This window comes from Anolis sagrei, chromosome 1 (assembly GCF_037176765.1).
Source record: "Anolis sagrei isolate rAnoSag1 chromosome 1, rAnoSag1.mat, whole genome shotgun sequence".
Classification (NCBI taxonomy): domain Eukaryota; kingdom Metazoa; phylum Chordata; class Lepidosauria; order Squamata; family Dactyloidae; genus Anolis; species Anolis sagrei.
The window spans coordinates 237,860,768-237,888,425 of NC_090021.1; the positions used below are offsets into that span (position 1 = coordinate 237,860,768).

A 27,658-nucleotide genomic window follows, 5' to 3' on the forward strand; every position below is an offset into this window, starting at 1 on the left:
TGGTGGGATGGGCATACCAAGCCAACTTGTCTCTCTCCTGAGGAATCTGTACAAGGACCAAGTAGCAACAGTAAGAACTGACCACGGAACAACAGACTGGTTCAAGATTGGGAAAGGCGTACGGCAAGGCTGCATCCTCTCACCCAACCTCTATAACTTGTATGCAGAACACATCATGCGATGTGCGGGGCTGGATGAATGCAAAGCTGGGGTGAAAATTGCTGGAAGAAACATTAACAACCTCAGATATGCAGATGACACCACTCTGATGGCCGAAAGCGAGGAGGAGCTGAGGAGCCTTCTAATCAAAGTGAAAGAAGAAAGCGCAAAAGCCGGGTTGCAGCTAAACGTCAAAAAAACCAAGATTATGGCAACAAGAATGATTGACAACTGGAAAATAGAGTGAGAAACCGTGGAGGCCGTGACAGACTTTGTATTTCTAGGTGCAAAGATTACTGCAGATGCAGACTGTGGCCAGGAAATCAGAAGACGCTTACTTCTTGGGAGGAGAGCAATGTCCAATCTCGATAAAATAGTAAAGAGTAGAGACATCAGACTGGCAACAAAGATCCGCCTAGTCAAAGCCATGGTATTCCCTGTAGTAACCTACGGATGTGAGAGCTGGACCTTAGGGAAGGCTGAGCGAAGGAAGATCGATGCTTTTGAGCTGTGGTGCTGGAGGAAAGTTCTGAGAGTGCCTTGGACTGCGAGAAGATCCAACCAGTCCATCCTCCAGGAAATAAAGCCCGACTGCTCACTGGAGGGAAAGATACTAGAGACAAAGTTGAAGTACTTTGGCCACATCATGAGGAGACAGGAAAGCCTAGAGAAGACAATTGTGCTGGGGAAAGTGGAAGGCAAAAGGAAGAGGGGCCGACCAAGGGCAAGATGGATGGATGGCATCCTTGAAGTGACAGGACTGACCTTGAGGGAGCTGGGGGTGGTAACGGCCGACAGGGAGCTCTGGCGTGGGCTGATCCATGAGGTCACGAAGAGTCGGAGACGACTGAACGAATGAACAACAACAACAAATGCCTTGTAAGGTCTCTCCAGCTACTGCAAAGATAACCACCTGAAGCCTAACCCTGCCAAGGCACAATGTGTGCTTTTCATGTATGGAAACGTGAAGTCAACAGGAAATTGAAAGTTACCAGGGAAAGTCAAGAGCTTGAACATTGTTTCCATGCTAAATATCTCAGTGTCACCTTAGATAGAACACTAACTTAGATCGAACACTAACACTGCATGAACACCAAGCACAAAGTAGCTGCACGCAATAACACCCTGCCGAAACTTACTGGCAGCACATGGGGAGCAGACCCAAAATTAATAGGAACATCAGCCCTGGCTTTGTCTTACTCCACTGCAGAGTATGCCTGCCCTGTTTGGCACAAGTCTGCATATGCAAAGCAGGTGAACATAGCGTTGAATAAAATATGCAGAATAATCACAGGATGTCTTAAACTTACACCTGTTGATAAACTCTACAAGCTAGCTGGCATTGCCCCCCTCCCCCGATGTGCGACAGGAAATTGCTGCTAAGTGTGAGAGGAATAAGATTGAACACCGTGAAAGCCATCCACTGCATGGCTATCAGCCTCCTCCCAGTAGACTCAAATATTTTTTTGGTCATATATCTTTTATTCACATAGATTACTATCTGCTTCTTTTCTTCTTCATTAAAATTGAGAAATGTAGCCTCAGTTTCAAATTAAAAGGCAATCTCTCACCTTTTTCTTAATGTGTGTCTTTTGTAGGCACATCTTGCTTCCTGTTTTTCCAAATAGTGGAATGTCTGTCTTCATTTATGGGTCTCATTCAACCCTCGGACATTCTGGTTCAATAATGTTATATCATCATTTTGCTTTATCCATTTGTATTTATTTCACCTTGTCCACATGAGCCTGTGTCATCCCTTGCCTTTTTTGTCCACAAGCTTAATTCTCCTGTTTTTCCCCCTCTCTTTTCCTTTCATATGGACCAAAGCGATCTCTGTATATTTCCAGGAATTCTTTCACCTTTGAAATTTTTTGACTGGAGAGAAATTTTCTCTAATTTCTTCCATCTAAATGGGATGTCCTTTCCCTTCATCTTTTGTGTCATGAAGAGCTCTATCCTTAAACAAAATCAGCTACTGAGTATTAACTATCAACTTATTTAGAGAATGTTACTCTCGTACCAAATCGCAGTTCTCAGATCTAACAGAATTAACCACCATGTCTCTGGACAAAATTCTGTCTAGTCACATAGGAATTCAGTCTGTAGATCTTATCAATCTCACAACTGAAATCTTTATACAGAACATAAAAAAAAATCAGTGAGGGCTTCAGTAGTTTTTGCAGAGATATCTTCATTCTGTCATTCTGGCACACATGAACTCTTGTGGATTTCCCCCTCACTTTGAGGTATTAAAGTGGCACTCATGAAAAATACCAATCCAATCTCTGTTTAAAGACCTCCAGAGATTGAGAGTTTGTTCTGCTGTTGAATAGCTCATACAATAAAAAGAAAGTCTTAGACAGAGCAATTAGAGCTTTGGTGCACATGCAAGGCCCAGATCCTGTTGAGGGGAAATGGAGCCCTGTGGCCATCAGACTCGGTTCAGAATCCTCTTTTGGGACATTGAGATCATGGGCAACCAGGATTTTGATCAATTTGAGGGCATGAGGTCCATATTCAGGTGGCAAAGGAACCACTACATTTGACCTTTACTCACATTGAATTCTCCATGCATCACCCCAGATTTACCCAGCAAGCGGGCTGGATGAGTTGGTTGCCATTGATCATCAGGCAGATTGACTCAAACCTGGATGCAGAACCATGCTGGCCCCAACCCATTAAAATAGTCTGTTTTACACTAATGATTGTAATATGTGTCTATTTCCAGTGAGACCTCACTTGCAGCTGATTTCAGAAAGGACACAGAGAATATCTTTAACCTCAAGCAGACTACATAAATTAGATAGAGTGGATTTTGCTTTTTAGTGCTGAGGTAACACATTTTGAACAACGGACATGCCTTCTTGTTTTACTATTTCTCCTTCTCTACCCCCAGCCTGTAATCTAAGTAGCCTTGCTGCAAGAAATACTTCTTGCTTGGAGGGCAGAAACCCATTTGCCCCTTTGACAGTGCAGTTGCCAGACTAGTGACAATAGGAGACTGAAGAATAGTCACTTGAGATAGCATTTATTAATTTAATTTTTTAAATTCCATTTCTTGCCCTCTACCTAGAAATCTCAAAGAAGTGTACATTAAAAACAATTCAACAATTTTTAAACACTTAAAAAATAAGAAATGATTTTAAAAGGCTACAGAATATTAAACTATTAAGAAATTAAAAAGACAAATTGAAATAAGTTAAAAGACACAGAAATGGTTAACTGGCAGACCACCCTGAGCTCGTTTGATGATCAGGGTAGACTTGTTAAGAGAGAAGTCCTTCAGCAAAACACATCTTTCCCCATGTTTCCAATCCAAAAATGATATCAAAATGACTTCAAGTAAAAATGTCCATATATTCAAACTTAATTGCCAGTTCAAACTTATCTATGTATGTATTCACAATGTTTCCTTAGCTTTAGAGCGGGTTATTGTCTTGCTTCCCTTGCCATAACTTAAGGAATGAAGTTTTTGAAAATGGAAATTTTGTTGTTTTTTAAAAAGTAGTTACCTCAATTCTGTATAATTTTTGTTTCTGAGGTCACTATGGTATCGATATGTGTGCTTGTGTGTGTTCTAAACAAGTGGCCAACTCTAATTCATTGGAAGATTGTTTCCAGTGCAGGCCATATCTCAAGCTATGTAAAATGAAACCCAACACAAAGTACAACTGAGCAAACATCACCACCAAACCACCTTTTCCAATCAAACTACAATTGTCCCTCTGTCTCATATAGAGATTCCATGTACAAGTTAAAAAGAGAGTGCTTGCCTATATTCTCACTGTATGGGGGTGTTAAGGGCTTTGCACTCAATATTTCAAGTGGCAGATTCAATGTTTTTCTGTTCAGCGCACACTTAAAACAATTCTATGAGTAAATTTAAGGACCATGTCTATATAATAGTCTGAAGAGAGAGATATTTCATTTATTGAGGTCGCATTTTCATATCTGCATATTTGTAAGAATAATGGTGCCCCTTTCCAGCGGCCCAGTTGATGCCATCAGCATAAGAGGTGTGTTCCCCTCTGAGGTACAGGCCATTCAGGTTAGAAGAGTGGCAGACACCATACCACCAGCCTCCCTTATACGTCACAGCACAGCTTCCTGATTCATGGACATCATTGTCCCTGTCTCGTGTGGAGAATGCAAGGCCCCTGTGTCCTGAAAATGAATCACCTAAAAGAGAATGAAAAAGGGAAAATCAATATAATATATTGGACTGTTCAGAATCATATCCCTTATTTCTACCTAATGGAGATGGTGTTAGACATACATTCAATATTTGGTTCCTCCTAAACTTTCTGAGGGCCCTGTCCCTGTTCTTGTGACTAGGTGGCTATTCATTTATATCCTGCTCTTCTCCTGATAAAGGAGCCTTGGGACCAAACCCCATAGTTATGGCACTCTACGTATTGCAGTTGAAGGGAGCTGACAGGCAATCCTCCTCATAGAGATGCTTGTTATGGTTTAGCCAGATGAAGACGAGTGGATTGGTATTTCAGAGCCTGAGAGAGTGGTGGGTGGTTTTTTTCAATGAGGACATTTTAGAGCAAAATTCTGTCTATGAGAATAGGCTTGAAAATGAAACTGTGTTGGAGTTTCGCACACAGGGAGATGTAGGGATTGATAGAGACCTTTTGCTTACTGGTAGCATAGCAACCCCAGATAACAAAGTGGATGGGTGAGAAAGCTCAACGGAAAGAACACCTGTGCTCGACAGGCGTATCAAGCATGATCTTAGAGAGGAATCAATGAAACTGAAAAGATTGACCTTGACATATGCGAGTTGTAGTTACTGGGATGTATAGTTCACCTACAATCAAAGAACATTCTGAACTCCACCAATGATGGATTTGAACCAAATATGGCACACAGAACTCCTACAACGAACAGAAAATATATATCAGTGATTGGTTGGGGGTGGGGGTGCCAAAATACTGTTTGCTTACCATTGAAAATTACCTAGGGCCACCTCTGAGCATAGCAACCCCAGATAACGAAGTGGATGGGTGAGGAAACTCACCAGAAAGAACACCTGTGCTCGACAGGCGTATCAAGCATGATCTTAGAGAGGAAACAATGAAACTCAAAAGATTGCAAAGGAAGAGCGTCTAAAATCTCACAGGCAAGGGAATCAGCATCACAAGAATGCCTTCAAGTTTTGCAGTCCTTAAATCAGAGCAGCGTCTCTTTGGGAATGCTGCGAAGCAGTGAGGACCTAGTTTCCAGTTCATGTTTTGGGTTTTAGATCTTGAGAGTTTATATTCATATTTTAAGAAGTTTGCTTTTGGATTCATGTTCTTGGTAAGATTGTTGTTTTCCTGGATTATGCTCATGTTTTGCTTTTGGTTTTTCCCGTACTTTGTTATATTGAACAGATTTGACCTGTTTGGATTATTGTCTTTGGAGTATTTTCCCCTATTGCCAGTTAGGATTGCCTTATTGTTTGATGACTGCAGCCAGGAAATCAGAAGACATTTACTTCTTGGGAGGAGAGCAATAACCAACCTCGATAAAATAGTGAAGAATAGAAACATCACACTGGCAACGAACATCCGCATAGTCAAAGCAATGGTATTCCCCATAGTAACCTATGGATGTGAGAGCTGGACCATAAGGAAAGCTGAGCGAAGGAAGATAAATGCTTTTGAACTGTGGTGCTGGAGGAAAATTCCGAAAGTGCCTTGGACCACAAGGAGATCCAGCCAGCCCATACTGCTTATTGGAGGGATGGATATTAGAGGCAAAGATGAAGTACTTTGGTCACATCATGAGAAGACAGGAAAGCTTAGAGAAGGGAATGATGCTGGGGAAAATGGAAGGAAAAAGAAAGAGGAGCCGACCAAGGGCAAGATGGATGGATGATATTCTTGAAGTGGCTGGACTCTAAAGGAGCTGGGATGGTGACAGCTGACAGGGAGCTCTGGTGTGGGCTGATCCATGAGGTCATGAAGAGTCAAAAGTGACTGAATTAATTAACAACAAATTTTCCCCATCATCTATTGAATATACAGTTCTTATTTCTTATGGTGACTTTTCCGTTTTATATGTACTTTTCTTAATAAACAGTTTTATTACCACTTTTGAGATTTTATCTAGCGTTGAGGGCAAGATGAATCCTGGCTGGGATGCACCAATGCACTGTGTGCATCCCTGGCTGGGATGCACACAGTGCTTCTGTGTTTTGTTTGTGACCCGTCACATGAGGACAAGTGTGGAATTTTCCACTTGTGGCATCATGTCATGGCTCTTAAAGTTTCCATTTTTCAAACAAGAGATGATCATTCTTTAATATTGTACATCCAGTTTATGCTATAGTAAATATCAAAAAGGATGCCAGCAAATGTGTATTCATAAAACTATTGATTCTGGCCACTAGGGCTTCTTACAATGGGTTACAGACTGGAATGAAATAACAAAAGGACCAAATAAAGCACTGACTTATAACATTAGAATGTAAGAGTCACCTGATCAAATCAGCTGAAAAGCAGTACTTAGTGATCTCCAAGTAAGTGAGTGGTGGAACCACTTCAGATTGTGTTCTTATAATAAAAACCCAATTCTTATATGCCCTAGCATTCTGTTTGGGGCACATCTGGGCTCCTGGGGATTTCTTCAGCACATCCAGAGGATACGCTTACAAGATCAATCTCCAGACATTGTGTTTCTATTGTTACCAGGGCACAACCTCATAAGGTTATCCAGGTTTCCCTGGGGAAAGGGAAGCTTCTAAAGTCAGGTCTCCTTCTCAGCAGACACTTTTCTCAGTACAATTGCAACTAAAAAGAAACTCTACAGTACGTTATTATGTTTGAGCTAGTCAACCATCACTAATGGTAGAGGTTTCCTGACAAGATTTGATCAAAGGAGAGTGGATATTGCCTTCCTCTTGGGCTGAGAATGTGACTTGCCCAAGATCATCCAGTGAGTTTCCACAAGGATCCAAATCCTGATCTCCCAAAATCCTAATCCAACATTCAAACCATGAAACCACACTGACACACATTTCCATATGCAAAATGTAATGATTGAATTCACAATACATGATATTTGAAGAAATATTTATACAGGATGCTTGCCATTCCTTTCCTCTGAGGCTGAGAAAGCGTGACTCACCCAGTGGGTTTCCATGATGATCCAAACCCTGGTCCAACAGTTAAGCCACAAAATCACTCATACACATTTCTATATACAAAATGCAATTATAGAGTTCACTAAGCATGATGTTTTAATAAAAGTTTGGGCAAATTTATGTAGGATAGAGAGTACACATCCACCAATGGCAGTAATACTTGAATAAGCTGAACTAAAATTACACATTTCTCTCCATATCCTTATCGGTAGATATAATACAGATCCTCCATGCTCAAAAGAGTAACTTACCCATATTGCCATCTACATAAGAACCCACTGACAGGGTATAATTTTCTTCCTCACTTGAGATTTTGAAACTAGTGTACTTTGCATAAGTTCTAGTATCATTCATGTCCTTCACATCAATCCGCAGCTGCTGTGTTCCTGGTAAAAAATGTCAAAGAGTAAGTATTGTCTGCAAAAGAAACCCCTGGACCATGCTTATAATCATTTTGCATACAGAGAAATCTCTCTCCGGGTTTCACGTTAGGTTAAGTGTGTAATTTCAATCCAAAAATATGGGGATTTTTTTAGCAGTCTAAGAATATTGTTACCTGAACTTGTGAGAAGATGGATTTTATCATTGCCCAACCAAAATTCTGATGCTTGGTTTCCAAACCCAGTTTTGTAGGACTGCCAGTCACGATAGAAATCTACTGATCCATCCTGTCGCCTCTGGAAAACCTGGATGGGGAAAGAGGGAATTTATATTTTAGCATTTTTACCGATAATCGATTGAGATTTTTTTATTATTCAGAGCTAGATGGGTTATCTTAGGCTGGCTTAATGACTTTGAAGAGGCTTCTCTTAGAAAAATGAGGCATTATGGGCACTAGCTAACAAAAAGAACCACACGGTGTAGTGGTATAAGCATTACGTAGATTATCCTTAACAAGTCATTCTTTCAGCCTAATTCATCTCATAAATTGGTTGTGCTGATCCAAGGAGTAGAGGAAATAATCTTGATTTCTTACTTTTAGTCCAACTAAGGAACAGAAGAATAAAAACAAAATGAGGCTTTAATGAGATTAAGGCAGAGGCTGAACACCAACCCAACCGTGTCTATTTGACACTAGGAGCACAATCTACACAAGCCTCAAAGAGCGATGCTGGGGTACTCCAGCCTTGCTCTTTGAAGCCATAGTCTGCATGGCCAGCCACCAAGCAGCCTTGGGGGTTGGATGGCAGCTGCACTGCACTCCTCCAAGCTTGCCTGGTGGCTGGATGGTGTCTAGGTAGCCTAACTTACCTGGAATTGGTTCACCATCACTGGATTGCTACCCTTACCTTGCCCCATCATTTTGGATTTTGCAGTACCCACTAAGCACAAAAATCGTAGAATCATCGAATTGGAAGAGACCACACAGGTCATCCAGTCTAACCCGCTGCCATACCTGAAAAGCACAATCAAAGTAACTCTGACAGGTGGCCATCCAGCCTTTGTTTTAAAAGCCTCCAAGGAAGGAGCTTCCACAACACTCCAAGGCAGAGAGTTCCACTGCTGAACAGCTCTTACAGTCAGGAAGTTCTTCCTAATATTCGGGTGGAATCTCCTTTCCTGTCATTTGAACTTAATACTACAGGTCCTAGTGTCCCGTGTAGCAGAAAACAAGCCTGCTCCCTCATGACATCCTTTCAAATATTTTAACATAGCTATCATGTCCTCTCTCAATCTTCTCTACAGCAGGCTAAACATACCCAGCTCTTTAAGTCGCTCCTCATAGGTTGTGGTCTCCAGACCTTTGATCATTTTAGTTACCTTCTTCTGAACAAGTTCCAGCTTGTCAATATCCCTCTTGAATTGTTGCCCAGAATTAGACACAGTATTATTCCAGGTGAAGTCTGACCAAAGCAGAATATTGGGGCACCATTATGGTGTTCATTGCTTGGCACTTGCAGTGATGATAACTGGAGCAATTAAACAATATGACAGAAGGGAGAAGCAAAGGAGGAATCACTCTGTCTTTTTGGTCCTTCCTTCTTTGATTACTTTTTTTGCTCTGGCTAACATCACTCCAAGCCCCAAGCAACAAACACAGATTAAATTACTGGCAACACTGGCAATTACGTGAGCAAAATAATTCAATTGGCAATGATGTTAAAAGGATTGTAAAAGAGAAATTTGCACATACCCTCATGGCCCCCTTCTTCTCACTCATATGACAATTGATTCAGGTGAACTGTTTTGGGATTCAGGCAGTATGCACCATATTTTCCTTTGGGAAACTTCAGTGAATTTTACTCCTCCTTACATATTTGTCAGTGTAGATTGTGGGCACATCTATGACACATAGCAGTTTTGCACCATTTGTTCAAGCTTACCAGCCAGCCTCCTCCATCAGTCTCCATGTCACAGAAGACGCTCATTGCTTTCCCAGTGGCAGGATAGATTGTATACCAACCACTCAGTGTCTCTCCACGCTCCAGAAGCTCTTTGCAGTCTTTGGCTCCTGCCTCTAGATGAAATATCATGGAGGAAAGTCTGAACTTTAAGAAAAACTGAGACTTTGTTCAATATTTTTTCACCACAACAAATGGGGCATCTGTCAACTGTAGGGTTTATGAATTAGTGGAATATTCGTATGCTTGCTTTACTACCATCAGATCTTCTGAAGATTCCAGCCACAGATGCAGGTGAAACATCAGGAGAAAATGCTGCTAGAACACAGCCATACAACCTGGAAACCACACAACACCTTTAGAATATTGCTAAAAGTAAAGGTGTGACTCCATAATATCATTTAAGGGGAATAGACTACTGCAACTAATGACAATAAGCATCAGATAGAGTGGGGAGTCTGTAGATTCTTTTAAAAACCTGTGGGGTTTTTTGTTTTTGTATTTATGTATGTGCATGCGTGTTTTGTGTATTTTTTCTGTTTTGTTATTTGCAATAGTAACTTGGTTGTAGTGTTATAATAATAGATAGTATGTACTTGTGTCATTTTTTAGTTTTAAATACCTAACAATCACTTGCGTGTGTTTATCTTTCTTTTTCTTGAATAGCAGTTACTTTTAATTTTTTAAAAAAAATCATATCTCACAATCCTCTGAAACTGTGTAGGAGATCAGTTAAGATGGAGTGTTTGCTCAAAGGAGTGAAAGCTTGAAAACTTTTGCCTTATAGTATCAGTGTTACTTTCCTATTCATGAACCTCTATCTGTGACCTTAGCATCACTTTTGACATGGCCAAAGAGCTGCATATTTAATACCTTGCATGTGGTTGAACAATGAGAGAACAAAATGTGTTATGTGCAGAGGATCCTGATAAGCATGCTCTCAAGCTTGTTTGGTGCGAACAAGAGAGAGGGCCTTCTCAGTTGCTGCTCCCAGACTTTGGTACTCCCTCCCTAGAGAGTTCAGGATAGACTCATCCCTGCACACCTTATATATATACACACACACATACATCTGTACATATACATATACATACGCATTCTCTGCCATCAGTTATGTACACATTTCCAAGTGACTGAGATTTTAAGTGTTTTAAATTTATTTTTTAAATGTTATTTGTTTTGTTAATGTTTTATATTTATATCCTTGTATTGCTTTTAGTTATCATTGTTTTACATTCATTGTTATCTGCCACGAGCTCCTATATTGGGAGAAGAGCAGGATATGAAATAAATAGCAATAATAATAATAATAATAATAATAATGGGTTGTTGTAGGTTTTTTCGGGGTATATGGCCATGTTCTAGAGGCATTCTCAGGAGAGAGAATTTTTTCAGCCATATAGCCCGAAAAAATCTACAACAACCCAGTGATTCCGGCCATGAAAGCTTTCGACAATAATAATAATAATAATAATAATAATAATAATAATAATAATAATAATGGTCCACATGAATTCCTAATGAGTTTCATCTGCTTTGATCTTGGTGGTGCAATATGCCTGATTATTTGTGAAAGAAGCTCATAACCCTCATCCTTGTCTATAGGAAGCACACCCATACAAACCGTGCACCCACCCAAGGTTGGGTTCATGATGAAGATGGTAATGAAGACAAGACATACCTTGGTGTTGACAGCTAGCAAGACTGCATGCCTCTCCTGTAGGAAGAAAAAGCCATTTCTGAATGAGCAAATGTGGTTCCTGTGTCAGAACTAAAATGAAAATGAGAGCAGTTTCAAGTGCTCTGTATAGTGGTACAGTATTTTATTTTATTTAACCTGGAGAAGTAGAGGTAAGCAAAAGTGTTTTTTTTTCTACTCTGGCCCCGTTTTTCTTGACAAATTTAATAAACTAAAGCCTGAAGGCAAATATAGGTGATGGTTTCATTGAAAATTGCTCTGAAATTGGCCAGTTCCTTGGGCTGGTCAGTGCATGAACAGAGGGTGCTTTTTGCCTGACATCCCATTTAGGAAACAGGAAGCTATACAAACTGAATCCATGAATGCCCTCTGGCCATATATGTTGCGGAGAAAAAGCTATAAAATTCTCATTAACCAGCTAGGGCATGAGATAATGCTAGCTGCTAGAGATAAGGTGAACTATCAAACCATTTGTTCCTCCTACAACTAGGCTAGGCAACCACACACATGTGAGCTTTTCATTTTTTCTTTTCTTTTCTGCAAGCCTGAATCAACCCTAATCTTGATCCAAACACCTGGTTCTTTTGGCAATTCTTGAAGCTTCTGAACCTGTTCATTCCTGGCCTGATGGTGACGACATGGGCCAAGTTTCACCTGTGAGCCCTCTTCCACTTCTTCAAATGAGGTTGTGTGGGACTCACCTTGATCTCCTTTCTCTCCTTTGGGTCCAGCTTTCCCAGGTGCTCCAGCAGAGCCTCTCTCACCTGAGAAGAAGAGATCAGTGGCCTTTCAGAGAACATTTGAAACACCTCTAGAAGACATTCATTCCCCTTTTTTTGTAAGCAGTCCACCCCACCCCTCCCCACCACCTTTCCTGTAATGGAGTACATTAGAGAAAACAGGGAGTTGAATTTTCTCCATTCAAATCACTCTGCTACTTTGTATGTGTGCCAAAAAGAATGCAATTCCAATTGTAATTTATATTTTAAGTGCTAATAACCTCCCCCCTTATAGAAACACCTTATATCTGATGTTAATATTAATCTGTTAGTGATGAAACATAGAAAAGAAAAGAAAACTGCAGCCTCTGGTTTGCAACAGATCTGTGGTCCAGATGGTCCTTGTCTCACCTGGGGGTCCCTGGGGGCCGAGGTCTCCCTTCATGCCGGGCAACCCATTTGTTCCTGGGATGCCGGGTATTCCTGGGGTGCCTGGCTGGCCTTGGAAAAAGACCTTGTCCGTTCCACACTGCGATGAGCCCTTCAGCTCTGCAACAAGGTGAGAAAACACAAACAAAATTGTACATCATAAACCTGAGTGAGGTATAGCAAACAATGATGGGTTTGCACTACTAGCTCTATGCTATCCATTTCTCACATTCTTTCTAAGAATGAAAATCCTTGTCCTCAGTAGTTGGAGGCATAAGAAAGAGTTCTTGTGAAATTGCTACAGCAGTTTGAGCAATGCCCACATTCTCTTTCTGCACAAACGATTCCAGCCCAGCTTATCTGTCCAAATGTATCTCCCTCTATGAACCATCATGGAGGTGAAGATCATCTGGGGAGGTCCCACTCTCGGTCCTGACTCCTTCGTGAGCATGGTTGGTGGGGACGAGAGACAGGGCTTTCTCAGTTGTGGCCCCTCGACTCTGGAACTCCCTCCCCAGCAGGATTCGATCAGATTCGATCAGATTAGATTAGACCCTCCTGACCTTTAGAAAGAGAAAAAAATGTGGTTGTGGGATCAAATCTTTAGCTAATAAATAATGCAGGACAAAGAATAATTTAAGGAACGTGTGCAATGACAATTTGGAATGGCTATAGTATATGATTTCTAGATCACGTGATTTAAACGTTTATACTTTGTCTGAATGTTTAAATTTTATGTATGTCTTATGTTTAATGTTTTTAATTGATTAAAAGTTCATAGTTATATGTAGTAATTCGTTATTATGATTTCTTTGAGTACTGTATGTTGGCATTGAATTTTGCCATTAGTATGTTGTAAACTGACTTGAGTCCCCTCAGGGATGAGAAAGGTGGTATATAAATACAGTAAATAAATAAATACTTGAAAGTTATTAGAGCCCTCTCCTCCAGTAACCTGACTCCAATCCATGAGAAACAACCATCATTTTCCCATCTCTCCCAGTTTGACTCACGTGCACAGCAGCTGACTTCTGTTTCTTCTCCAAAGCTTCCTCTCCCCATAGACATGAGAGCAAAGCAGGTCACAGCCAGGTGAAAGCCCACCCATCCAGCCATCTTGTCTTGCGGCACTGACTTGGCCACTTACAGGGATTGGTTTCTGCATCTAGGTTTTTGTGCCCCTTATATAGAGAGCAAAAAGTTCTGTAGATAAGGGCATGAGGAAGTGCTTTTATCTGTTGGCAGAGGGGGACTGTCTTGAAACCTGTATTGAAACAATTGCTGACATTTCACTTTCTACAGCAACATTTGAAACCCCTGAATTGTGCAACCTTCTATTCAGGAGGGATTTCCTCTTGCTGAATAATGTGAACCTTTGAGCTTTGGACCATCAGCAAGAATTTCAGTTCCTGGAGTCTTTTGGATTTCCAGATAAGAGAGATTTATGCTCCTTCTATACTGTCAAGTAAAATCCAGTTTATCTGTTTTCAACCAGTATTATGGCACTGTAGACTCAGATAATCCAGTTCAGAGATAATGTGGATTATATGGCAGTGAAGAAGAAGCCTTAGCCTGTGTTGTTACCACATATCATAGGCGTCTTCTACACTGCCATATAATTAAGATTATCAAATCAGATAATCCCTATTTGAACTGGATTATCTTAGTCTACACTGTCACATAATCCGGTTCAAAGCAGATAATCTGGATGTTATATGGCAGTGTAGAAGGGGCCTTAGATAAGAATTCTTGGGGATTTTTTTCTTCTATTAGATTTAATGAGGCAAGAATCATGTTGATTGTAGACCGCTAGTTCAATTGGCTCGCGTTTACATTTTTAAATGATTTTATTCTTGATACAAACAATTTACAATCAAAGTAATATACATTCAAAAATTAAAGAGACAGAAAGAAAAAAGAGAGAGACAGATTGAGAGAGAGAGAAAGAAGATCTATAACTATGACATAGTAAGGCTCTGATATCCCATCCCCACCCTGAATGTAATGAATGTAAAAGTAAAAGGGGGGGAAGCAATTGTTATTCCACCATTACAGATCTAGCTAAATAATTCTATTAACATTTCTTAAAACCATGACTACAGATCATGATGTTAATTTATAATGACTCAAAATCCATAAATCATTTCCAGTCTTTCAAAACTGGTTTATTCTTTAAGACCTACATTAATTTGGTAGTTTGGATTAGCCCTGCACACTTAAAAACAAAATCTACCAGTAAATTTAAGGACCATGCCTATAGAATAGTCTGAAGAGAGAGATATTTCATTTACTGGGGTCGAATTTTCATGTCCACATATTGGTAAGAATAGTGGTATCCCTTTCCAGCGGCCCAGTTGATGCCATCAGCAAAAGTGGTGTGTTCCCCTTTGAGGTACAGGCCATTCAGGTTGGAAGAGTGGCATTCACCATACCACCAGCTTCCCTTATACAACACAGCACAGTTGTCTGTTTGAAGGATATCATTGTCCCTGTCTCGTGTGGAGAATGCAAGGCCCTTGTGTCCTGAAAGTGAATCACCTAAACGAGAATGAAAAAGGGAAAATCAAATACAATCTCTCAGACTGCTCGGAATCTTATCCTTTATTTCAACCTAATGGACACAAAGATAGCCATACATTCAATATTTGGTTCCTCCTAAGCTTTCTGAGGACTCTATTCCTATTTTTGTTACCAGGGTGGCTATTCATTTATATCCTGCTCTTCTCCTGATAAAGGAGCCTCGTGACAAAACCCTATAGGCACGCAAGGCTCACTCGACAAATTGCAGTTGAAGACACCTGATAAGCACTCTTCCCTATGGAGATGCTGTATAAACTTTCTGTTGTGCACCAATGTTTTGTTTGTGAGCCGTCACAAGTGTGGAATTTTCCACTGGTGGCATCATGCCAGGGCTCTTAAAGTTTCAGATTGTGGAATATTTCTGTTTTTCAACCAAGGGTTGATCATCCTATAATATTGTACATCCAGATTATTATATTGTAAGCATTGAAAAGGATGCCAATCAATGTGTATTCATAAAACTATTGATTATGGCAACTAGGGCTACTTACAATGGATTGGAGTGAAATAACAAAAGGACCAAATAAAGCACTGACTTAAAACATTAGAACCTGAGAGTCATCTGATCATATTAACTGAACAGCAGTAGCCAGTGATCTCCATGTAAGTGAGTGGTGGAACCACTTCAGATGGCATTCTTATAATAAAAACCCAATTGTTATATGCCCTAGTACTCTGTTGGGGGCACATATGGGCTCCTGGGGATTTCTTCAGCACATCTAGAGGATACGCCTACAAGATCAATCTCCAGACATTGTGATTCTACTGTTATCAGGACACAACCTGAGAAGGTTCTCCAGGGGAGCTTCTTAAGTCAGGTCCCCTCCTCAGTGGGCACATTTCTCAGTACAACTGCAGCTAAAAATAAACTTTACAGTGTTTTATTATGTGTGAGCTAGTCAACTCTGACTTTCCCCACAAGATCTGATCAGAGGAGAGTGGATATTGCCTTCCTCTTAGGCTGGGAGTGTGACTTGCCCAAGATCATCCAGTGAGTTTCCACAAAGTTCCAAATCTTGATCTCCCAAAATCCTAATCCAACATTCAAACCATGAAACCACACTGACACACATTTCCATATGCAAAATGTAATGATTGAATTCACTATACATCAGTGGTTCTCAACCTGGGGTCCCCAGATGTTTTTGGCCTACAACTCCCCGAAATCCCAGCCAGTTTACCAGCTGTTAGGATTTCTGGGAGTTGAAGGCCAAAAGCACCTGGGGACCCCAGGTTGAGAACCACTGCTATACATGATATTTTAAGAAATATTTTTGCAAATTTACGCAAGATATGACACCTTTATCAAGGGCAACGACACATGAAGTTGACTAAAATTACAGCCTCCTCTCCACATTGTTATTGTTATCTGCTATACAGATCCTCTATGTTCCAAAAATGTAACTCACCCATATTGCCATCTATATAAGAGGCCACTGAAAGTGTATACTTTTCTTCTTCGCTTGAGATTTTGAAACCATTGTATGTTGCATAAGTTCTGGTGTTACTGAAGTCCTTCGCATCAATCCGCAGCTGCTGTGTTCCTGATGAAACATGTCATAGAGTAAGCATTGTTTGAAAGAGAAACCCATTGACTTATTTACAATCACATTAGAGATAGAGTACTCCATAATCCCATTGAAGACCTCATTTTGTTTTTCAGCAATCTAGGAATACTGTTGTATCTGCAACAAGCAGCAGCAACATGGGATTACCTGAGTTTGTGAGAAGATGGATTTTATCATTGCCCAACCAAAATTCTGATGCTTGGTTTCCAAACCCATTTTTGTAGGACTGCCAGTCACGGTAGAAATCCACTGATCCATCCTGTCTCCTCTGGAAAACCTATATGTGGGCAGAGGGGAGTGATATTTCAGTGTTTCTACTGAGAGGCAAACTGTTTTCTGATTCAGTGCTAAATGGACTCTTTTAGGCTGGCCTAATGCTCTGAAGAGGCATCTCCTGGTACAAGGAGGAATTAGGCACACTATCTAGGACAGAGATCCCCAAACGAAAGCCTGCCAGCCAAATGAGGCCCTCCTAGGTCACTTACTAGCCCCTGCCCTAAATTTTAGACTTAGGGTTGCCCAAAGTCTGAAATGACTTGAAGACACACAACAACAATAATCCCAATTAACTTGACTATCTCATCAGCCAAAAGCAGGCCCACATTTCCTATTGAAATACTGGTAAGTTTATGTTGGCTAAAATTGTTCTTCATTTGAAATATTGTATTGTTCTTTCATATTTTTTGCTCTACAAATAAGATATGAGAAGTGTACTTGTGCAGGTACAGCTGTACCAGGAGCTCCAATTTTGTTTGCTTTGCATTGAATGTTTTTTGTAGTCCTAAGTTTCAGGGACTCTGCAGATAGGTGGCTTCTTTTGGATGCAATCATAGGGCAAGCCACCTGTCAATTATAGCTAGGTTCCTTGGTCCTGCCCCCTTTGGGTTTTTGGAGGGAATAGGAGCCTTTTTGGGTTCAGTCCACACAGAGCAGCTTTCTATGCAGGACATAATACCAAGAGCTCCTGTAGAAAGCTTCGTCTTCTACAACTTGGCCAAGGTTATACAGCCCATAGCTTGGCTGAGGATCATACAGCATTACAGCTCCTTTGCTGAGGGAATCCGGTCCCACAGCACTTCAGCCAGCCATCATGGAAACCTGAATTCTTTTTCCCCTGGAAGTCTACAAAGCTCTGCTTGGTAAGGGTCGCACGCGGAAGCCAGACGCGGGTGGTACCGGGTGCAGGGGGTCCACGCCAACAGAGGCAAGTACAGACTGCCCAGATTAGAAGTTGGGGATTTCCCCATTAGTTAGTATACAGTTATGAAAATAGTGCCTGTTCCCTGTGGACAAGATTGAAAGAGAGCCAATAGACTGTTAAGAAAGCTTTAAAGTCCTGTTTATTTTCAACAATAAAGAACTTTGTTGAACCTTTAAGAAATCTAAAGACTCTGTTTTAAGGAAATCCAAGGGCCTTTAATCTGAGGCAGCCCCAGCGTCCCATTGGGCACACAGAATTTATGTTCTTTCTACAGTCTTATGCACAGGTCCAGCGTGCGACAGCACAGTACTTAGTAATTTGTTCATTTTCCCCCAAACTTTTATCTGCCCCCCCCCCACCTAGCAGTCTGAGGGATTGTGAATTGACCCTCTGCGTTAAAAGTTTGAGGACCCCTGGTCTAGGAGAACGAACCATGTGGTATAATTATTAGAATGTTCTTCAGTAGATGATTGCTACTTTTAGTCCATTGAAAGAACAGAGAAATAAAAAGAAAATACATTATTGATGAGAACATAGTCTGAACACAAGCCAGACTTCCTCTATTTGACACTTGGGGGGACTTTTCCACAGGCCACAAATGGTAATGCTGGGGTACTCTGTATGGACATCTGTCTGTATGGACAGCCACTGAAAAGGCTGAAAGTCTGGATGGAAGCTGCATGGCCCCAAGCTTGTCTGGTGGTGGGATTGTGTTCATGCTGTCCAGCAGTGCCCCATCATTTTGGATTTTAGAGTGCACATCAAGCACAAAAATTGTGTTCATCACTTGGTGCCTGGAGTGATGATAAATGGAGCAAGTAAGCAACACGAGAAGGTCAAAAGCTTCCCCCTTTTGTCCTTTTCTACTCTGATGGTGTTGTTGTTCCAGCCACTCCTTGCCCAAAGCAACATACACTGCCACTTTTCTGCCAGGTGGACACTACAAAGTCCAAACTAGATGCTATTCCTGTCCAGGGAAAACTGGAAGGTGCTATAAAAAGCTAAAGCAGCTTCCTGAATGGAAGTGGTACAAAACGTTGAAAAAGTGATGGAGCATCACATGACTTTAATTAATGAGGTTCAAGACTACATTGATCCAAATCAACCCTATACATCACACAGTCACCATAAAGCTGATTTGCAACCCTTTCAGGATAAAGGGTCCCTTGTAGATGTGCCCTAGGTCTAAGGCCATGCTGTCTGCTTACTGAGTAACACTGGTTACCAGGAGGATGGCAGCAGCCAGCAGCAGCCAGAATAATGGTGTCAGGATCTTCTGGTATCCCCAGAGCAGGCTGGGTGCTTTTGGTGCTTTTGGTGTCCTGCTCTCAATCAATGATTGCTTCTCTTGTCTCCTGGTGTATGTGTAGGGTGATAGAAGAGGTATTTCTGATCAACATGAAGACTAGGGCAAGTGTGCAAGGTGTAAGAAGATTAAATTACTGGTCACCACTGTCAATTATGCGAGCATAATGATCCAATTGGCAATGATTTTAAAAGGGTTACAAAAGAGAGATTTGCACATACCCTCATGGCCCCCTTCTTCTCATTCACATGACCATTGATTCAGGTGAGTAGTTCTGGGATTCAGGCAGTAAGTACCATGTTTTCCTTTGGGAAAGTTCAGTGATCTTCCCTCCATTTTACATGGTTGCCAGTTCAGATCATGGGACAGCAATTTTGCATCATTTGTTAAAGCTTACCAGCCAGCCTCCTCCATCAGTCTCCATGTCACAGAAGACGCTCATTGCTTTCCCAATGGCAGGATAGATTGTATACCAACCACTCAGTGTCTCTCCACGCTCCAAAAGCTCTTTGCAGTCTTTGGCTCCTGCCTCTAGATGAAATATCATGGAGAAAAATCTGAACTTTAAGAAAAACTGAGACTTTGTTCAATATTTTTGGAGTTGAGAGTAAAGGCTTATGCACATAATCCTCTATTGCAAGGATGGACAAGTGGTGAGGATGCACCATCTCTAGAAAGACATGTGCTTATCCGATGCTCCACCACTCTCTACCAGCCATGGAAAGGCTCCTGGGTGGCGTGGGGGTTCTATTTAGGAAGAGAACCACTCCCATGTTGTGGTAGCTCCACTGGCTGCCGGTATGCTTCTGAGCTAAAAACAAAGTGCTGGTTATTATCTTTAAAGCCATAAATGGTTTGGGCCCAGACTATTTTGCAAATCACATCTGCTCATACAAACCAACTCAGGCATTACGGTCAACGGAGGAGGCCCTGCTCTCGGTCCCACCCCTATCTCAAGCGCAGCTAGTGGGAACAAGAGAGGGGGCCTCCTCTGTGATTGCCCCCCCCCCCAACTCTGGAACTCTCTCCCCAAAGAACTAAAATGGTTCCCTCCTTATTCTCTTTTGAAAACCCCCCTGATAAAACACATTTATGTTCCTTAGCATTTAGAGAGAAGGAGGTTTAGAATATCATGTATAATTACCCCAGACTGGAAATGACATTTCATTCTAGCTTGACTGGCTGTATAAAATTCTTAATAATTTTAAATGGATTTAGATTTGCTTACATTTCTGTTGTGTTTTAATGTTAGATATGCAGTGGTTGATTGGTTATGTTATTACTTAATTATTGTTTGTTATAATCTTAATTTTGTTATAGTTGTAATTTTTCTTTTGGGACTGGGGGGGGGGGAGGTGTTTATTTCTCTTTATTAGTGTATTCTGGCATTGAATATTTGCCATTTTTTGTTGGAAACCTCCCTGAGTCCCTTTGGGAAGCTAGCGTGGTATATAAAGAAAGTTTGATTGTTGTTGTTGTTGTTATTATTATTATTATTATTATTATTATTATTATTATTATTATCTTCTGCATTTTCACTTCAGTGAAGGGAGGGAAAGGCATGTCTGATACATAGCTGACAATAAAAATCTATGATTCTCAGGGCTTCATCACATGGGACCCCCCCCCCCCCCCCAAATGCTGTTTTGCCAGCCTTCATCACACAGTAGAAACTGCACAGAAACCTCCCATGTTGCAAGGGAAGCATTATACAACACTTCAATTCCGGTTGTGGACAGGGCATCCGCCAAAAATCCAGTTACGTCATGTGACAGGTGACATGACCACCCATTGCTGGATTGGCTGGGAAGCATCCTAGGATGCTAAAAAGCCCTGTGTGATGAAGCCATCTTGCTCCTCTAAGTGTTTGGAAGCCTGAAGAAGTGAGATGGGAAACTCACCCCCGGGTAGTTCCTTGTAGTCCTCGAACAACCCATGGGTGAAACTCCGCAGACCCAATACGCCATTAGTCCAGGGCCTTTCAGGAAGGCCTGGAACTAATGGGGTATCAAATTAATTTGGGACGAGCAGGGTTTACCTGCTTTGACCTGAATGACCTGAATGACCTGAATGACCTGGGACGTCATTTGGATGCCTCAGGTAGAAGTCTGACAAGCCCTGCATTTTGGGATCAGTCTGGAAGAACCCTGAGATTTTACTATAGTAACAGTAATACTAATACTAATATTCCACGATCAGTTGCAGATCTGTTTTGTGTATGTGTATGCTTCATCATTAAATACATTTTTAATGTATAAGTCCTTGGACCTCTTCACACGGCCCAAAATTTTGTGGTGGTGATAGGTGTTTCTCAGTTCTGCCATGGAGCCCGATGTCTCCCATCACACCCTGGAAAATTGCTTCCGTGGTGGCTCCATGGAGTAACTATTGGCCAAACCCTGTTGCCACTGAAAAAGGCTTCCCGTTTTTCAATGGCAATCTATGGAGACAGCTGGCTTCTTCATGCAGGGCTTGTCAGACTTCTACCTGAGGCATCCAAATGACATCCCAGGTAAAAGCAAATTAATTCAGGTCAAAGCAGGTAAACCCTGCTCATCCCAAATTAATTTGATACCCCATTAGTTCCAGGCCTTCCTGAAAGGCCCACTTCATGCTTCCCTGAGATCACAGCAATCCACGGTGATTCCAGCAGCACGCGTGGCAAGGTCCCTAATGAGTCTCATCTGCTTTGACTTTGATGGTGCAATATGCCTGATTATGCCTTTCACCATTGTTGAAAGAGGGCTCAACCATATTGTCTGTGGTAGTGATGACAAAACGTACCTTGATGCTGACACCTAGCAAGAGTGCATGCCTCTCCTGTAGGAAGAAGAAAGCAATTTCTGAATTTCACAAAGATAGTGTTCATGTGGGAATTAAAATGAGAATGAGAGCAGTTTTGGCAGCCCTGTATATTGGTACTGCATTTTTAAAAAAAATAATACAAATTTATTTTATCTGGACAATCAAAAGTAAGCAAAAGTTTTTTCACTCTAGCCCCATTTTTGCAAACACATCTAATCAGCTAAATCATAAAGTCTAGTGCAGCTTGTGATGTTTGCTTGGGCTATGTTTCACCTGCAATCCCCTGCTATAGGGGAACTTACCTTGCTTTCCTTTCTCTCCCTTGGGTCCAGCTTTCCCAGGTGCCCCAGCAGAGCCTCCCTCACCTGAGGGGAAGAGATCAGAGAACATTTGAAACTTCTCAAGACACCATATTTTCACGTCATCCAATGTAATGGTAAAATGCAGGTATCAGTAGAGATTAGCCTGAGTAATGAACAAGGAACTGGAGTTGGTTGGTTTTCAGAACCTGGATTAGGGGCCTCGTCACAGTGAGATTGTAATTCATTGGACAGTGGTGGGATTTGCCATGCAGCACGGCAAATCCATGGAGCAGTGGGGAGAAACCGTTGCCTCACGACCTTCATCACCTGCTGCACCCCATGGTGGGTAGCGTCACTGCCTGGCTTCCAGTTTCTCTCTTTCTCTCTCTTCTTTCTATGGTTTTGTTTCCTCTCTTTTCACTTCCTGTCCTCTTTTTATTTTCCCCCTTTCCCTCAATCTGGGATCTGAGATCTGGGCTCAGATCTGTTCAGGTCCGATTGGTCTTAACTCCTCCTCTTACCTTTTTGCATTCTTATAGAAGAGAGTCTTTTCCCCTTCACCTTCTGATACTCTTTCGTTGCTATGTTTCTGGTATTTCCTCCTCTTCTTCAAAATTAAAATGTGCAAGGCCGGAGATTTGCAGGTATGTATCCTGCGCTCTTCTGATGTGGCCTGCTGTGCCTCAGGGGTCGGATACCAGATTCTTTTGGTGGCCCCCTCTTGAGGAGAGGGCCCCTGTTTGGACCATCGGCTGACCCCCTTTTGGTTCCGCAGTTTCTCCCAACTCTGTCCATGAGAGAAAGGGAGCTTTGCTCTACTCAGCCACAGTTCAGAGCTGGCATGCTCTCAGAGAGCTCTAATTGTCCATCTCTCCACCATACCTGCACACCCGGAAGTCTCAAGCTTGCAGGGATTCTAACACCCCCTTTAATCTGCTGCTTGAATAGGTCTGTACTTTATTATAGAAAATGGGGAGTTGAACATTATCTAGACAATTATATCCTGATCTGTTAAATTGTGCATGTGTTAAACACAATTAAAATTGTAATTTACATTTTAAATAATTATGCTAATAACCTCCCTCCTTCTAGATGCACCTTCATCTGATGATAATATTAATCTGTTAGTGATGAAACACAGAAAGAAAACTGTTGCCTCTGGTTTTCAACAGATTTGCAGTTCAGAAGGTCCTTGTCTCACCTGGGGGGCCCTGGAGTCCAGGATCTCCCTTCATTCCGGGCAACCCATTTGTTCCTGGGATGCCAGGTATTCCTGGGGTACCTGGCTGACCTTGGAAAAAGACCTTGTTCATTCCACACTGCGATAAGCCCTTCAGCTCTGCAACAAGATGGGAAAGCACAAACAAAATGGTAGATCAGAAACCTAAATGAGTCAATACAGTGCAGCAAACATTACTGGGTTTGCACCAGCTCTACACTACCCATTTCTTACATGTAATCTAGGAATGGAGTTGGATGCAGAAGTTCAGCCAGCATCTCTTGTGAAATTGCTACAGCAATGTGAGCAATGCTCAAATTCTCTTTCTGCACATGCTAGAAAGGCACAGGAGTCCTCTCCTCCAGTGACCTGAGTCCTGCCCAGAAAAACAAATACTATTTGTCCTTCCCTCCCGGTTTGACTCACGTTCACAGCAGTTGGCGTCTGTCTCTTCTCCAAAGATTTCTCTCTCCATAGACATGACAGCAAAGCAGGCCACAGCCAGGTGAAAGCCCATCCGGCCAGCCATCTTGCCTTATAGAACTGACCTGGCCACCTTTCTGGATTTGTCTCCAAACGGAACTACAATGAATGGCCTACTACATCATATTTAGAGAGCAAATAGTTTTGCAAAGAATGGCATGAGGAAGTGGTCATATTTATTGTCTGAGTGGTGCCGGGCTGAAAACCTGTTTTGAAATGGCAGCTTTCACAAGAGTTGGTATACTTGATGCTATGTTATTGAAATATATGTTCCCTTTCTACAGCAAACATTCAAAGTCCCTGAATTGTGCAACCCCTTTATTCAGCAAGTATTTCCTCTTGTTGAACAGCATGCATCTTTGAGTTTTGATCCCTTTGCTTAGTCATAAAGGTTTCCTTTGTTTTGCCTCAGTGCAATATTAGATAGAAGTGCTTCCTGGAGCCCACATATTGTTCTTCACTCTTATTCACTTTCTGTCTATCTCGTGGTTGCCTGTGTAATTAGTAAGTTGACCATTACTACATTAATGTTGTTATTCTTATTAATCTCAGTAATTGGATCTCCACTGTTTTATGCTAATAACTGTTAAGGTAAAGGTTTTCCCCTGACATTAAGTCCGGTCATGTCCAACTCTGGAAGTTGGTGCTCATCTCCATTTCTAAGCCGAAGAGCCGGCATTGTCCATAGACACCTCCAAAGTCATGTGGCTGGCATAACTGCATGGAGCACTGTTAACTTCCCACCAGAGTGATACCTATTGATCGATTCACATTTGTATTTTTTCGAACTGCTAGGTTGGCAGAAGCTTCAGCCCTCCCCCCCCCCAAATTCCCAGGGCGGTCCGCGAGAAGGCCTTACTGGTACATTATTTAAACTGTTATGTTTATTCATATCATGATCTGATCACCATGCTCAATATATCCCATATGCATGGGGATATTGGGTTAACAATACAAAAGGTTTGCTAGGGCAGATCCTCTCTCACTCAGACTCAGCCCTCTCCCCCCAATCAAAATCCTGGCTATGGGTCTGGATAGAGGGCAATCTGTTATTTTTAGTGCTATGATTCTATATTTTGAATACTAAAGTGCAAGTATTCAAGGCTGCATAACTATTGCATAAAACAACTAGGGACTAGGCAGTCTTAAAAACTTGTTTAAACAGCCAGGTCTTCAGGTCCCTATGGAAGGAGAAGAGTGTGGGGGTCTACCTAATCTCCCTGGGGAGGGTGTTCCAAAGCCAGGGGGCCATCACCGAGAAGGCCTTTTCTCTCGTCCCGATCAACTGCGCTTGTGACAGTGGCAGGACCGGGAGAAGGGCCCCTCTGGTTGATCTTAGAACCTGCACCAGTTTATGGGGGTGGGGGATGTAATCACAAAGATAGCCAGGACCCGAATCATTTAGGTTTTTATAGGCAATAAGCTATAAAGTATTAGGGGAAATCCAGCCCCGAATAGGGAAACAAATCATCCAGGAATACCTGGCTGCTCTAAACAAATTCAAGTCCCCAGAGCCAAATCAATGACATCCAAGGAGTGCGACTAAAATGATCAAGGGTCTGGAAAACAAGCCCAATGAGGAGGGCCTTTTTGGCAGTGGCCCCGTGGCTCTGGAACACACTCCCCAAAGAAGTGCCTTTCAATCCCCTTGTTATTGGCCTTTCGCTCTCAGGTTAAACCTTTTTATGGAAGCAGGCCTTCCCCGACAACCCAAAATAAGCAGACCATCTCTGTCAGGCAAGGCTCATGTGGCCAAAGATTAGGAGCTTCGAAACTTCTTAGTACAATGTTTTCAGGACAACTTCAGTGGCTGAAGGCCCAGGGATTTTGAATGACAATGATAAATGTTGTCCGCTTTATGCTTATTTTATATTTTATATCTAAATGAATCCAAGTCCTCAGGGCCATATCAACTACATCCAAGAGTATTAAAGGAACTAGAGGAAGTCATTTCGGAACCACTGTCAATCATCTTTCAGAGTTCTTGGAGAACGGGACAAATTCCAGCAAACTGGAAGAGAGCAAATGTGGTCCTTATCTTCAGTAATGGGAAAAAGGACAACCCAAACAATTAGCATCCGGTCAGCCTCATGTCAATACCAAGCAAGATTCTGGAAAAGATTGTTAAGGAAGTGGACTGCAAACACTTAGAAAAAAATGCAGTCATCACTAATAGTCAACACAGATTTATCAAAAACAAGTCATGCCAGACTAAACTGATCTCTTTTTTCAATAGAGTTACAAGCTGGGTAGATGCAGGGAATGCCACGGATGTGGCATATCTGGTCTTCAGTAAGGCCTTCGACGAGGTCCCCCATGACCTTCTAGCAAACTAGTCAAGTGTGGGCTAGGCAAAAAAGGAAAATCAAATGTTAGATGGATCTGTGATTGGTTAAGTGAATGAACCCAGAGGGTGCTCATCCCATAACTTCCTCTTCATCCTGGAAAGAAGTGACAAGTGGAGTGTCGCAGGGTTCCATCCTGGAGCAGCCTGGTCCTGTTCAACATCTTTATTAATGATCAAGGGCCTGGAGAACAAGCCCAATTAAGAGCAGCTTAAAGAGCTGGGCATGTTTAGCCTGCAGAAGAGAAGGCTGAGAGGAGACATGATGTCCATGTATAAATATGTGAGGGGAAGTCATAGGGAGGAGGGAGCAAGCTTGTTTTCTGCTGTCCTGAAGACTAGGACGCAAACAATGGCTTTAAACTACAGGAAAGGAGATTCCACCTGAACATTAGAAAGAACTTCCCGACCATGAGGGCTGTTGAGCAGTGGAACTCTCTCTCTTCTCCGGAGTGTGGTGGAGGCTCCTTCATTGGAGGCTTTTAAGCAGAGGCTGGATAGCCATCTGTCGGGGGTGCTTTGAATATGATATTCCTGCTTCTTGGCAGGGGGTGAGACTGGATGGCCCATGAGATCTCTTCCAATGCTATGATTCTGTGAATAATGAACATGCCTTCTTGTTTTATTATTTCTCCCTCCCTAACTCCACCTTCCAGATTGTGATCCTGGAATTTTAGTAGCAAAAAAAAGACCTTCCTTGGCGGGCAGAAATGTATTCGCCCTTTAGTTCTGCAATTGCCCAGACCTGATGCCAGTAGGAGCTGGGAATAACTCACTTCAAATAGCATTTATTTATTATTATTTTCTTTCTTGTACTGTGCCTAGACATCTCAAGGAGGTGTACAGTAAAACCAGTCCAACAAATTTCAAACTGTTTCAATAAATAAAAATGCTTTCAAGGGATTAAAGGCATATTAAACAATTTAAGGAGTTAGAAAGACAAATTGGAAAAAGTTCAAAATTTTAAAACACTTTAAAACCTTAAGCATGAATGCACATGCATGCAAACTAGTTTGCCAATTCAAATTGATATTTCTGTGTTTTCCAAAATGTTTCCTTAAGCTAAGCTTTGACTCGGTCATAGCCTTGCTTCTCTTGCATTAGCTTGAGGAATGATTTCTTAAAAATAGTCATTATTTTGTTGTTATTTTAAAAAGCAGTTGCACCAATACAATATGATTTTTGTATCCAAGGCCACTACAGTATTGGTATGTGTGTTTGTGTGTGACTCAAACAACTGACAATCTCTAATTCATTGGAAGCCAGCTTTCATGACATTATAGAAGGTTGTATCTCAAACCAGACAAAAGGAAATGCAACTCAAGGGACAATTGGGCAAACATCACCATCAAATTGCCTTTCCCCAA

At 41.7% G+C, this 27,658-nt stretch overlaps 2 protein-coding genes across 2 annotated transcripts; both read right to left on the reverse strand.

Annotated features, from left to right (window-relative positions):
- Positions 1 to 4,062: 4,062 nt before the first annotated feature.
- LOC132771823 (veficolin-1-like) lies at positions 4,063 to 14,065 on the reverse strand. The gene is made up of 8 exons (XM_060770290.2): positions 13,497 to 14,065; positions 12,466 to 12,603; positions 12,037 to 12,099; positions 11,318 to 11,353; positions 9,619 to 9,752; positions 7,851 to 7,980; positions 7,546 to 7,680; positions 4,063 to 4,338 (listed from the first exon to the last, which is right to left on the reverse strand). Exons 1-8 carry the CDS (start codon positions 13,597 to 13,599, stop codon positions 4,088 to 4,090), a joined length of 990 nt encoding a protein of 329 aa, XP_060626273.2. The 5' UTR covers positions 13,600 to 14,065; the 3' UTR covers positions 4,063 to 4,087.
- A 246-nt stretch (positions 14,066 to 14,311) lies between these two features.
- LOC132771810 (veficolin-1-like) lies at positions 14,312 to 24,153 on the reverse strand. Its single transcript, XM_060770265.2, has 8 exons — positions 23,891 to 24,153; positions 23,447 to 23,584; positions 22,246 to 22,308; positions 21,923 to 21,958; positions 19,536 to 19,669; positions 16,779 to 16,908; positions 16,473 to 16,607; positions 14,312 to 15,021 (listed from the first exon to the last, which is right to left on the reverse strand). Exons 1-8 carry the CDS (start codon positions 23,991 to 23,993, stop codon positions 14,771 to 14,773), a joined length of 990 nt encoding a protein of 329 aa, XP_060626248.2. The 5' UTR covers positions 23,994 to 24,153; the 3' UTR covers positions 14,312 to 14,770.
- Between the last annotated feature and the right edge of the window lie 3,505 nt (positions 24,154 to 27,658).

Bases quoted from the DNA above. Each gene is read 5' to 3' on its own strand.
- LOC132771810 (XM_060770265.2), bottom strand. From the start codon at position 23,993: ATGGCTGGCCGGATGGGCTTTCACCTGGCTGTGGCCTGCTTTGCTGTC. The intron at 23,585-23,890 runs GTGAGTCAAACC...ATCTTGTTGCAG, and splicing joins AGACGCCAACTGCTGTGAAC to AGCTGAAGGGCTTATCGCAG. The intron at 16,909-19,535 runs GTAAGCTTTAAC...GCCCACATATAG, and splicing joins CTGATGGAGGAGGCTGGCTG to GTTTTCCAGAGGAGACAGGA.
- LOC132771823 (XM_060770290.2), bottom strand. From the start codon at position 13,599: ATGGCTGGATGGGTGGGCTTTCACCTGGCTGTGACCTGCTTTGCTCTC. The intron at 12,604-13,496 runs GTGAGTCAAACT...ACCTTGTTGCAG, and splicing joins AGAAGTCAGCTGCTGTGCAC to AGCTGAAGGGCTCATCGCAG. The intron at 7,981-9,618 runs GTAAGCTTGAAC...TTCCCCATCCAG, and splicing joins CTGATGGAGGAGGCTGGCTG to GTTTTCCAGAGGCGACAGGA.